Raw genomic sequence first — 13059 nt, forward strand, 5'->3', positions numbered from 1 at the left:
ATGCCACTTCCTTTAAATGTGATTTTCTCCCCTTCTCGCGGGAGTGGGAGGTCTTGGGGACAGGGACCTCCGCAGCCTTGGACTCCACGGCGTCACGGTGCCTGGGCATTAGGTAGGTGTTCGGTAAGTAGCTGCTAAGGCAGCAGCAAAGGGATGCTGCTGGACTCCAGTGCACGACACTGACTCCCTTAAAAGTATGTGCTTAGGGGCACCTGAGTGGCTCAGTGGGTTAAGCCGCTGCCTTCGGCTCAGGTCATGATCTCAGGGTCCTGGGATCGAGTCCCGCATCGGGCTCTCTGCTCAGCGGGGAGTCTGCTTCCCTCTCTCTCTCTCTCTCTCTCTGCCTGCCTCTCCATCTACTTGTGATTTCTCTCTGTCAAATAAATAAATAAAATCTTTAAAAAAACAAAAAGTATGTGCTTAGACACCCCTGGAGACGGTCTATCCCAAGTCAAGTTCGGTGTCTGCGGGTGACCTAGAGGGGGCTGGGGGAGGGGGTTTCACGGGGGCGCCCCGGGAGGCGTGGGCTCACAGCTGGCGTGGGAGCGGCTGTCCTCCTCGCACAGCCTGTGCAGCTGCTGGTACTCCTCCTGCGCCAGCTCGAACCGCTGCTGCTTGATCTGGTAGATCTCCTTCTTGGCCTTGAGCGCCTCCTGGGCCACGATCAAGTACTCCTTCAGCATCCGTTCCTGCTCACGCCGCCACTGTTCGCGGGGGTCCTCGATCTGTGTGAGCTCTGCAACGGAACCAGCGCGTGAGCGGCTTCCGAGTAAAACCCTCGCGCTGGCCGCCGGTCATGCAGCCCCGCCACGAGAAGACGCCAGGATGCACACCGCGGGAGCATCTATGCCGCGAAGCCTCCTAGAGTGCAGGACGAATGCCTTCTGTTCGCACAGGCACAGAATATTCATGGATTATCAAGAACTGGTGACCCCTGCCAGTTGATATAATGATGACTGAGAACACACCCTTCTCCCTATATCCTCTTAGCCCATCCTTCACAATGGCCTTTCAAAAATAACTAATATATATATCACACCAAAAATGCAAGTTCGCTGTGCTACTTTCTTAATTGTTTTTATTTGCCTAAATGGAGCCTAACATGGCGCTTCAACTCACAATAATGAGAACAAGACCTAAACTGAGATCAACAGTCAGATGCTTAAGCAACTGAGCCACCCAGGTGGCCTAATGTGCTATTTTGTAAAGCACAACGTTCAGACTTCTTAAAAAGATTTAGAGTCCCCAAACTAATATGCTAATTTAATTTCTATGTCCTGTACCTTTGGCTACCAATACGCCCCAAAATGATTGAAATTTCCAAAGCCCCCAATATGCCAGGATGGCTCTTCTTTGCATTTCTTTATGCTTCTGCTGTCTAGCAGGAACTCCAATACCTTCAAAGATTCAGTGAAAGGCACTTCTTTTTTCAAGTTTTCTTTGTCCCTTGCCTGGAACTTCCTGACATTTAGTCAGGCCCAAGGACTGCTACAGCAGAATACCACTCTTTACACATTGTCCAAGTAACTGGAGAGTATTAGGAATCTCAAAGGTAAAACTTTTTGTGGTCCCTTATACCATATCTAAGTATATATACTTATACCATTATCCATTGCGAGGGTTCCAATTTTGATTTTTTCATTTTTTACTTATTATGAAGTATAGTGCACAAAAAAATTTCTTTTACTTTCAGGTATGCAAAATAGTTATTCACTACTCAGTGCTCACGATACTAAGTGTACTACAATCTGCATCATACAATATTGACTATATTACTTGTGCATTTTTATCCATGACTTATATAACTGAAAGTTTGTATCCCCTTCATATAAGAACTTAAATATCTCTCATCTCCCTATCCATCTCCCATCTGATAGTATGTTCTCTGAATTTAAAAGTGTTTTATTTGTTCACTTGCAAAAATAATAATAATAATTGTGCATTTGCTGTTTCTTATAATGCACATATAAACAAAATCATATCGTATTTGTCTTAGACTGGTTTATTTCACATAGCATAACACTTTGTACCAGCATTCTTCTCACTGCAAATGACAAGGTTTATTCCTTCATTATGTTCAGATAATATCCTATTCTATTTACTTGTATGTATAGATATATATACATACCACACTGTCTTCATCTTTTTCACTCAGCAGGTACTAAGCTTGCTTCCACGTTTTTGTTTTTATAGATAGTGCTGCAGTGAACATTGAGGTGCAAGTGTTTGCTTTTGTTTTCTACTGTTTTTGTTTCCTTGAGACAAATACCAACAATTGTAAAGATGGCATGTAAGGTTTTAACTTTCTAAGAAACCGCCATACTATTTTACAGAGTGGCTGCTGCAGTTTGCATTCACACCAACAGTTCAAGAGGTCTCCCCTTTCTCCACATCTTTACAAATACCTGCTACTTCATGAGTTGTTTTAGCCATTCTGACAGTTTTCAGGTGGTATCTCACAGTGGTTTTGATTTGTATTTCCCTGAAAAGTGATGTTGAGCCTCTTTTTATATGTCTTTATATGTCTTTATATCTTTTTGCGAAACACATTTATTCAGAGCCTCTGCCAATTTCAATTTTTTTCCCTTATTATTTTAGCTATTAACCCCTCATGGAATATATTATTAGCAAAAAATCTCTCATTATGTTCCATTTTTTCTTTCTTAATGGTTTCCTTCACTGTGCCAAAGATTTTCTTATTTTGATGTTGCCCTTTTTTTACCTTCTATCTCGGCCTCAAGACATATATTGATAAATATGTTGCCAAAAGCAATGTCTAAGACTATACTTATGTCTTCCTCTAGTTTTGTGGTTCCAGGTCTGACATTTAGGTCTTCAATGAATTCTGAATTTACTTTTGTGTATTAGTATAAGAATATGGTTGTTTTATTCTTTTTATGTAATTGTTCAATCTTGCCACACCATTTATTGAAAAAAGTATCTTTTCCACATTGCATAGTCTTGTGTCCCTTGTCATAGATTCATTGACCATATAGTTATGAGTTTATTAAAAGCTCTCTATTCTGTTCCTATGTGTCTATATTTGTGCCAGTACCATACTTCTTTTTACTACTAAAGCTTTCACTATCTCCTGAAATCTGCAATTTAAATAGCTCCAGTTTTGTTCTTCTTTTTAAAGCCTGTTTTGGCTATTTGGATTCTCTTGTGTTTCCATGCAAATTTCAGAATTATTTGCTCTGGTTCTGTAAAAATGCTGTTGGTATTTTGATAGGGATTGAATTAAATCTATAGATTGTTTTCAGTGGTATGGATATTTTAACCTTATTATTCCTCCCAATCAATGAGCATGATCAATTTGTGTTTTCTTTTGTGTTTTCTTCAATGTCTTCCAGCAATGTCTTTCAGTTTTCAGAGTATAGGCTTTAACCTCCTTGCTTAGGTATTTCCTAGATATATTATTCCAACTGTTGGTATTGTAAATAAAATTTTCTTACTCTTTCTTCTGCTTCATTAGTATATAGATACATAACAGGCTTTCTGTACATTAATTTAATATCCTATAACTTTATACAATCAGTATTATCACTTCTAATGTGTTTTTCATGAAGTCTTTTGGTTTTCGAAATAGACAATCATGTCGTCTGCAGACAGTGACCATGTAATTTCTTCTTTGCCAACCTGGATGCCTTTGATTTCTTTTGATGATCAGATGGCAGAAACTATGACTTCAGGCACTAGGCAGAACAAGAGTGGTGAGAAGAAGCATCTCCCCGTCGTGGTCCTGTCCTTTTCCTTAAGGGAAAAGCTCTCAGTGGTGCCCTGTTGATTAATCTAGCTAAAATTTTATCAGTTTTATTCATCTTTTTAGTGAATGAGCTCTTGCTTTTATCTTTTCATTTAATTCCACTCTAATGTTTATCATTTCCTTTCTTGTACTAACTCTAGGCTACATTTATTGTTCTTTTTCTAGCTCCTTTAGGTGTAGGATTAGCTGGAGATTGTTCTTGCTTGTTGCGGTTTGTCTATACTGCAATAAAGTTCCCTTTTGGAACAGCTTTTGCTGCACCCCAAAGGCTTGGAACCTTTTATTTTCATTTGCAGTTCTGTGTGTTCCTTAATTTTCTCTTAGATTTCTTTATTGATTCACAGGTTGTTAAGTAGCATGTTAGTTACCCTCTACATATTTGGGGTTTTCCCAATATTCTTATAATTGATTTCTAATTTCTTAGGATTTCATCATAAAGGATGCTTGATGTGATTCCAATATCTGTAAACATACTGAGACTGGCTTCTTATGCTAACATCTGATCTATCCTGGAGTCAGTCCCATATGCACTTGAAAAGAATGTGCATTGCTGTTCTGGGATACAATATCCTATTCATCTGGTCAAATGTGTCATTCCTTACTAATTTTCTGTCTCCTTAAATAACCAGTGAAATAAGTGGGTGTTAAAATCTGCTACTATTATTGTATTATTGTCAGTTTCTCCTTTCCTGTATGTTAGCATTTGCTTTAAGTATATTGCTGTTCCCATGTTGGGTGCATACAATTTACAATTTACAATTTTTACAATTTACAATTTTTACAATTTACAATTGTAAAGTACATTTTACTTCTTGGACTTTTATCATTCTGTGGTGTCTTTCTTTGTCTCTTATTAGAGTGTTTGTTTAAAAGTCAGGGTTGTCGGGGCGCCTGAGTGGCTCAGTGGGTTAAAGTCTCTGCCTTCCGCTCAGGTCATAATCCCAGAGTCCTGGGATCAAGCCCCGTATCAGGTTCTCTGCTCAGCAGGAAGCCTGCTTCCACCTCTCTCTCTCTGCCTGTCTCTCTGCCTACTTGTGATCTTTGCCTGTCAAATCAATAAATAAATCTTTTTAAAAAATAAATAAATAAATAAATAAAACTCAGGGTTGCCTGTAATAAACACTGCTGTCATAACTTGGCTTTTGGTTTTTCACTTCCATTTACACAGAATATTTTCGTTCCCAGTCCTTCACTTAATGTCTGTATGGGTCTTTAGAAATAAAATGAGTCTCTTACATGAAGCATATAGACGGCCCTGTTTCTTATTTATTCACTTACACAGTGTCTTTTGATTGGAGCACTTAGTCCATTTACATTTAAACTAGTTATTAATAGAAAGGCATTAAAGCCATTTTGTTAATTGTTTTCTGGTTATTTTTGTAATTCTTCTCTGTTCCTTTCTTTTTATGTCCCACTCTCCTTGGTTTGATGGCTTTGTTTAGTGTTATGTTTGGATCCCTTTCTTTTTTATTTACTATGCATCTATTATACATTTTTTATGTTACATATGAATCAGTGGGTTTGTATAGTATTGATATTAGTGATAACATCAGTCTATATTAAGTTAAAGTTACTTAGATTTGAACATATGTCAAGGCACTAAAAATTTTTACTCATAATTTAATATATGATGTCAAACTTTACATCTTTTTATTTTGTGGATCCCTTGACTTATTTTTTAGATATAACATATTTTTACCTTTTTGTTTTAATATCCAAACTGGCTTTATAAGTGACTTTTCTACTTTTACTATGTTTGCTTTTAACTGTGATTTTTTTTTCCCTTTATTAACTATTTTTTCTACTTGTGATCTTTTCTTTCCACTTAAAGAAGTCCCTTGGTCAGTTCTTGAAATACTGGGTTAGTGAACTCCTTTAGTTTTTGTCAGGGAAACTCTATGTCTCTGTCTATTCTGAATGATAGTCTTGCTGGATACAGTATTCTTGACTATAGGTTGTTCTTTTTCAGTCCTTTTAATATACTGTGTAACACCCATTTGGCTTGCAAAGCTTCTGCTGAAAAATACCCACTGACAGCCTTATAATGATCCTCTAGTGGGTAACTTTTCTTTTGCTGCTTTTAAAATTCTCTCTTAATCTTTAATCTTTGCCTTTGTAATTATTATGTGTCCTGGCTTACTGTTAAAAGCTCTCTGTGCCTCTTAGATCTGGATGTCTATTTTATACCCCAGATTAGGAAAGTTTCTTCAAATTAATTTTCAGCCCATTTTCTCTATCTTCTTCTAATGGGATCCTTTTAATGAGAATTCATGTCACAGATTTCCTTTAACATATTCTCACTTTTTTTTTTCCTATTCTCTGCTCAGCTTGATTGCTTTCTACTATCCTGTTTTCCAGCCCACTGACCCATTCTTCATTCTCTAGTCTGCTGTTGATTCCCTCTGGTGTATTTCAAATTTCACTTATTTAGTTGTTCATCTCTGATTCCTTTTTTACATATTCTTCATTTTAATTCATATTCTCACTGATGTCTCCACTCTTTCTCAAGTTCAGTGAGTTCTGTGACTATTACCTTCAATATTTTATCAGGCATATCACCTATCTCTGTGGCACTTTGTTCTATTCTTTCATCCAGAACATACTCCTCTGTCTTTCCATTTTGTCTGACCCTCTGTGTTTGTTTCTATGTGTTAGGAAGGTCAGCTACATCTTCTAGTCTTGAAAAGAACTCCAACAAAGTAATGTTGTGTTGAAGAACTTCTGTGGTGCCCTATAGTACAATGTCACCTGATCAGCAGTGCTGTTTAGTGGCTGAACAAGACTGAGTTGAAGCCACCTAGTTGCAATGACCCACTTTACCTGTTGTGGTCCCACAGTGCTGTATTGAGTGAGCTGTCTCTGAAGTTAATATAGGCTCAGGATTGAACAGAAATAGCATTCAGCCTTACTATCTGCAGTTAGCATCCCTGCCTCATCTGCAAGTATACCAAAGGGTGGGGCTTGCTCCCTGTGGATCCAACTAAGAAGCCAGGCTGATGAATGTACAGATATGCAGGTGTGTAAGGTTAGCTACCCTCCTCCCCAGGCCAGGGATCACTTTGGAGGGATACTAATCCCTGAAGGGTTATGCAGCATATATCTGCCAGGTGTAGCATGAAGGGACACTTACTGAGAATATTAGGTTGAATATGGCATGCCCAAGGAGAACATTGGGGCAGGGCACACAGTGCTGACAAGAAAGTTATTACTTGCTGCTGAAAGCATCTGGCTATCCAGGATTGCGGAGGGCAAGAAAAATGGCACCCACCAGCACCTCTGTTCCCAAAATGTTTACTGAAAATCCAAGCACATGCTTTAAAATTAGCCAATAAATCTCTAGGTACCCTAGATTCAGTTTCCTATCACCCTCCACCTCTCCCCATGCAAAGCCCCACTGATATTCAAAGTTCCCAAAGTTAAATCCTGTGGTTTTCAAAGGTTTGGTTGCCTAGGTTGCCTAAGGTATGGTCTGTTTCTCTCCCTTCTCCATGTTTGTGGTGTCCTTCCCATTAATGGTTACTCTCAACAGGGGTTTGGTTCACAAATGGGTCTCCACTGTCCTTATTATTTTTGATGTGGCCTCCTCTGTACCATTAACAGGTAGAGGGCCTATTCTACTGTCTTTGGGTCATTTTCAGAATTGCTTGCATAGATGTAGGTCCTGCGTACTCCCCTCTATCTTCCTGCAGAGTTCCAATGTTAATACCTGCAGTCTCAGATTCTTTGCCTTAAAAAGGCTTAAGCTGCTCAACCAATTTGGGGTCTCTGAAGGTCTCAGAGAGATAAGTGGTGTGACCCTGAAACTGCTGACTTCAAAACTTCCCACCTCCCTGTTCTGGGTCATTCCAGTTACATTCAAGGTAGATAGAAGGAAATCCTTGGTGGTTACTAGCATTTAAGATTCATAGCCATGCCCAGAGTTCTGTGAGGAGAAGCTCTATGTGTAGAAGCTGCCTAACTAGGAAGCAACTAGGAAGATAAGCCCAGAAGACCAAATACCCTAATTACCCAGAACAAACACAGATAATGAGGCACCTGGTCAGCTGGGGACACAGAGAGGGCCTCCCTCAAACAGAACCTCACTAAGCAAAATGTAAGTGGTGGATTCACTGTAAATTCTTCTTGCCACTTGGGTAAGTGGGTAGGTAAGCAGCTGGTGCAGGGCAGATCTTACTCCAACTGCCCAATCTTTGCAGTGAAGAAAGAGCTTCAAATCACCTATGTGGTAAGTATATCATGAGTTTTTGGGCCCTCCTAACCTCCCCAACACTTAATAAATTGAAGGACAGAAAACACACTGACAGGAAGCCAAATTTCATGTCCCCTGGACTAGAAAATGACAAAAGGCAGAAACACTAAGCGTAGCTAGAATGAAAATGGGAGTGAGTACAAAAGTGTGAATCTGAGAAAGAAGTGGATCCTCAGCTGGTATAAGACTGAGGAAAGCTGGTTGCACCTGGGTGGCTCAGTGGCTTAAGGCCTCTGCCTTCATCCCAGGGTCCTGGGATCGAGCCCCACATCAGGCTCTCTGCTCAGCTGGGAGCCTGCCTCCCCCCCTCCCCGCTCTGCCTGTCTCTCTGCCTAGTTGTGATCTCTGTCTGTCAAATAAATAAATAAATAAACTTAAAAAAAAAAAAAAGACTGAGGAAAGCTGATGAAAGGGCAGCAAACAAAGAGTGAGGTGAATAGGACAGATCTATGTTAAGTGAAGCCTGGGAATTACATGTGTAAACTGTGCCACCACTGCCATTTTGGGAGCAGCTCGCTCTCTGCCACACTGTCCTGAACACTATACAAGGTCGAGTAACAACCCTGCCCCTACTCACTGCATGCCAGTGACTAGATACCTGCAGACATTGCAAGTGGTATGGGAAAACAAAATCAGCTATGTAGAGAGCCAGTGTTCTAAACAGTTTGTCAAGCAAAACAGCATGGTCAAGGACCCATGGTATTATTTCAGCTATCGTCCTTACATAGTTCTCTTCCACTGGAAAGATCAAAAAGATTGGGGCGCCTGGGTGGCTCAGTGGGTTGGGCCTCTGCCTTCGGCTCGGATCATGATCTCAGGGTCCTGAAATTGAGCCCCGCGTCGGGCTCTCTGCTCAGAGGGGAGCCTGCTTCCCCTTCTCTCTCTGCCTGCCTCTCTGTCTACTTGTGATCTCTCTCTCTTTAAAATGAATAAAATCTTTAAAAAAAAAAAAAAGATTGATGTATCAAAGTTAAAATTAAGTGTGTAAAAAAACATAAAGTTAAGGTAATCACTTGGACAATAAAGTTTTAAAAGTCAATTTTTGAGGGATGCAGGGATGGTTTAACATTCACAACTCAGGGGCACCTGGGTGACTCAGTGGGTTAAAGCCTCTGCCTTCAGCTCAGGTCATGATTCCAGGGTCCTGGGATCAAGTCCCGCATCAGGCTCTTTGCTCCGCAGGGAGCCTGCTTCCCCATCGCTCTCTGCCTGCCTCCCTGACTGCTTGTGATCTCTGTCTGTGAAATAAATAAATAAAAATTTTTTTAAAAATTCACAAATCAATCAATGTAATCGAACAAGTCAAAAGGAGAAGAGAGAAACACCATATGATCCTCTCAATTGATGCAGAAAAAGCATCTGACAAAATAGAGAATCCGATCTTGATTAAAACACTTCAAAGTATAGGGATAGAGGGAACATTCCTCAACTTCATCAAATCAATCTATGAAAAACCCACAGCAAATATCATCCTCAATGGGAAAAAGCTCACAGCCTTCCCTCTGAGATCAGAAACAGGACAAGGATGCCCATTCTCACCACTCTTGTTCAACATAGTATTAGAAGTCCTAGCAACAGCAATCAGACAACAAAGAGAAATAAAAGGTATTCAGATTGGCAATGAAGAGGTCAAACTCTCTCTCTTTGCAGATGACATGATGCTTTATAGAGAAACCAAAAGACTCCCCCCCCAAAACTAATAAAACTCACAGAGCAATTTAGACATGTGGCAGGATACAAAATAAATACAAAGAAATTAGTTGCTCTCTTATACACTAACAATGTAACTGTAGAAAGAGATATTGGGAAATTGATCCCTTTTATAACAGCACCGAAACAGAAGATTCCTGGGAATAAATCTACCCAAAGAGGTAAAGGATCTGTACTCAAGAAACTACAAAACACTCATGAAAGAAATCCAAGAAGACACAAAAAGATGGAAGACCACTCCATGCTCTTGGATCGGAAGAATAAACATTGTTAAAATGTCTATACTGCCTAGAGCACACTATATTTTCAATGCCATTCTAATGAAAATTTCACTGGCGTTTTTCAAAGAGTTGGAACAGACAATCCTAAAATTTGTATGGAATCAGAAAAGACCTCGAATTGCTAAGGAAATGTTGAAAAACAAAAATAAAACTGGGGGCATCACATTACCAGATTTCAAGCTTTACTACAAAGCTGTGATCACCAAGATATCAAGATACTGGCACAAAAAACAGACACATAGACTAGTGGAACAGAGTAGAGAGCCCAGATATGAACCCTCAACTCTATGGTCAAATAATCTTCAACAAAGCAGGAAATAATATCCAGTGGAAAAAAGACAGTCTCTTCAATAAATGGTGCCGGGAAAATTGGACAGCTATATGTGGAGGAATGAAACTCGACTATTCTCTTACAACATACACAAAAATAAACTCAAAATGGATAAAAGACCTCAACGTGAGACAGGAATCCATCAGAATCCTAGAGGAGAACCTAGGCAGTAACGTCTTTGACATCACCCACAGCAACTTCTTTCAAGATATGTCTCCAAAGGCAAAGGAAACAAAAGCGAAAATAAACTTTTGGGACTTCATCAAAATCAAAAGCTTCTGCACAGCAAAGAAAGCAGTCAATAAAACAAAGAGGCAGGGAGAAGATATTCACAAATGACAGTACACACAAAGGGATGATATCCAAGGTCTATAAAGAACTCCTCAAACTCACCACACACAAAACGATAATCATGTCAAAAAATGGACAGAAGATATGAACAGACACTTCTCCAAAGAAGACATGCAAATGTCTAACAGACACAAGAAAAAAATGTTCATCACTAGCCATCAGGGAGATTCAAATCAAAACTACACTAAGATACCACCTTACACCAGTTAGAATGGCCACAATTAACAAGACAGGAAACAACATGTACTGGAGAGGATGTGGAGAAAGGGGAATCCTCTTACACTGTTGGGAATGCAAATTGGTGCAGCCACTTTGGAGTACAGTGTGGAGATTCCTTTTTTTTTTTTTAAAGATTTTATTTATTTATTTGACAGAGAGAAATCACAAGTAGTCGGAGAGGCAGGCAGAGAGAGAGAGGGAAGCAGGCTCCCTGATGAGCAGAGAGCCCGATGAAGGACTTGATCCCAGGACCCTGAGATCATGACCTGAGCCAAAGGCAGCGGCTTAACCCACTGAGCTACCCAGGCACCCCGGTGTGGAGATTCCTTAAGAAAATGAAAATAGAGCTTCTTTTTCACCCTATAATCGCACAACTGGGTATTTACCCCAAAGACACAGATGCAGGGGAAAGAAGGGCCATCTGTACCCCTGTGCTCATAGAAGCAATGGCCACGGTCACCAAACTGTGGAAAGAAACAAGATGCCTTTCAATGGACGAATGGATAAAGAAGTTGTGGTCTATACACACAATGGAGTATGATGCCTCCATCAGAAAGGATGAATACCCAACTTTTGTGTCAACATGGATGGGGACTGAAAGAGATAATGCTGAGTCAAGCAGAGAGATTCAATTATCATATGGTTTCTCTGACTTATGGAGCATAAAGAATAAACGTAGGGCACTGGGAGATGGGAGAGAAGAAGTGAGTTGGGGAAATTGGTGGGGGAGACGAACTATGAAAGACTGTGGGCTCTGAGAAACAAACTGAAGGATTGGAGGGGAGAGGGGTGTGGGGCTTGGGTGAGCCTGCTAGTGGGTATTATAGAGGGCATATATTTCACGGAGCATTGAATGTGGAGCATAAACAATGAATCCTGTAACACTGAAAAGAAATTTATTTTAACAAGTCCATTTTTGCATAAATAGCCTTCTCAATGTAAAAAAGACTCACTTCTTGTCTACAAATTGCCTGGGAAATATATTCCTTATATTAGACATTAAAGCCCTAAAACTAAAAATTAATACATTTGCTCGTTATCTAAATAACTGGTTTACTTTTGAAAGAATTCAGCTAATGAATTACAGCTAATGTAATAAATATTTACATTAATCGAACTAGTTTAATAATACCTTACATAAAAACTGGTTATAAAAAACTTTCTGTCGTCTTTGAAATTCAGTATGAACACTCACTGATATATAATTACTGAATGTGACACTTTCCTTACTTTTTATGTGGTCCATGTAATAAATCCCAATTTGTTTATCATATACAGTTTCCCATCCTAAAGGAAGTTCATCCCCAACACAATCAGCAAAGGTCAGTGGCTTTGTTATCCTGAAAAATAAAGCAATGGAAAAAAGGAATTGAGATTAGAGACAGTTGTAGATACGTTTGCTGAATCAATTCTAAAATTAGATCAATATACAATTATTTTATCTAATACAGTTGATAGCTCTAATCCAATTATTTGGTTGGAAACTAATTCACAACCTTTCCCATTGACAATAACTACATGAGTAGTCATAATAAAAAGATTAAAATCTCAAAACCTAACTTTAAACAGCAGTGAAAATATATACTCAGTTATTTAAAAAGAAAAAAAACTGATAAAACAAGCATTTTTTCAAAGAATCATCTCTAATGTTGGGATGAAAGGAATGTAGTTCACATACAACAATAGAATAACTATCTTCTCCCTTGATTTCCTCAGAAAATTTTGCGGAACTTTTAGTTTCCATGCTTACAACGTCAACAGTAGCATAAATCTACATCAAATATGATGGCTTTTTTTAGAGATGTATTTATTTATTTTAGAGAATGAAAGAGCATGTGCACATGAGTGCAGGTTAGAAGCAAAGAAAGAGGGAAAGCAGCAGACTCCCCACTCAGCACAGAGGCTAATGTGGGGCTCAATCTTAGACCCAAAGATCATGGCCTAAGCTGATACTCAAGAGCCTGCTACCCCCCCTCTGCCACTTTCATAAGGCCTGCTTATTGGTGCTATATATACCCTTTATTCTCTGTTTGAACCTCTTGGTGATTATTAAGTTATTATGATATATATGAGCTTCAGAACTTTGTACTATTTCAGTGTTTTTATCTCATATATTTAAGTTATCATTATTATTGTTGTTAGTATTATATAA

At 39.2% G+C, this 13059-nt stretch overlaps 1 protein-coding gene across 1 annotated transcript in view; it reads right to left on the reverse strand.

Annotated features, from left to right (window-relative positions):
• LOC123394097 (protein WWC3-like) overlaps positions 1 to 13059 on the reverse strand; it is a 172274-nt gene that overhangs the window by 91429 nt on the left and 67786 nt on the right. Inside the window, exons 2-3 of the mRNA XM_045087742.1 lie at positions 12138 to 12247; positions 533 to 736 (exon numbers count right to left, since the gene is read on the reverse strand). Coding sequence (XP_044943677.1) covers positions 533 to 736; positions 12138 to 12247 — 314 coding nt within the window. The remainder of the gene's footprint in view (positions 1 to 532; positions 737 to 12137; positions 12248 to 13059) is intronic.

Source organism: Mustela putorius, unplaced genomic scaffold, assembly GCF_011764305.1.
Source record: "Mustela putorius furo isolate JIRA1106 unplaced genomic scaffold, ASM1176430v1.1 tig00001448_pilon_pilon_pilon, whole genome shotgun sequence".
Taxonomy (NCBI): Eukaryota; Metazoa; Chordata; class Mammalia; order Carnivora; family Mustelidae; genus Mustela; species Mustela putorius.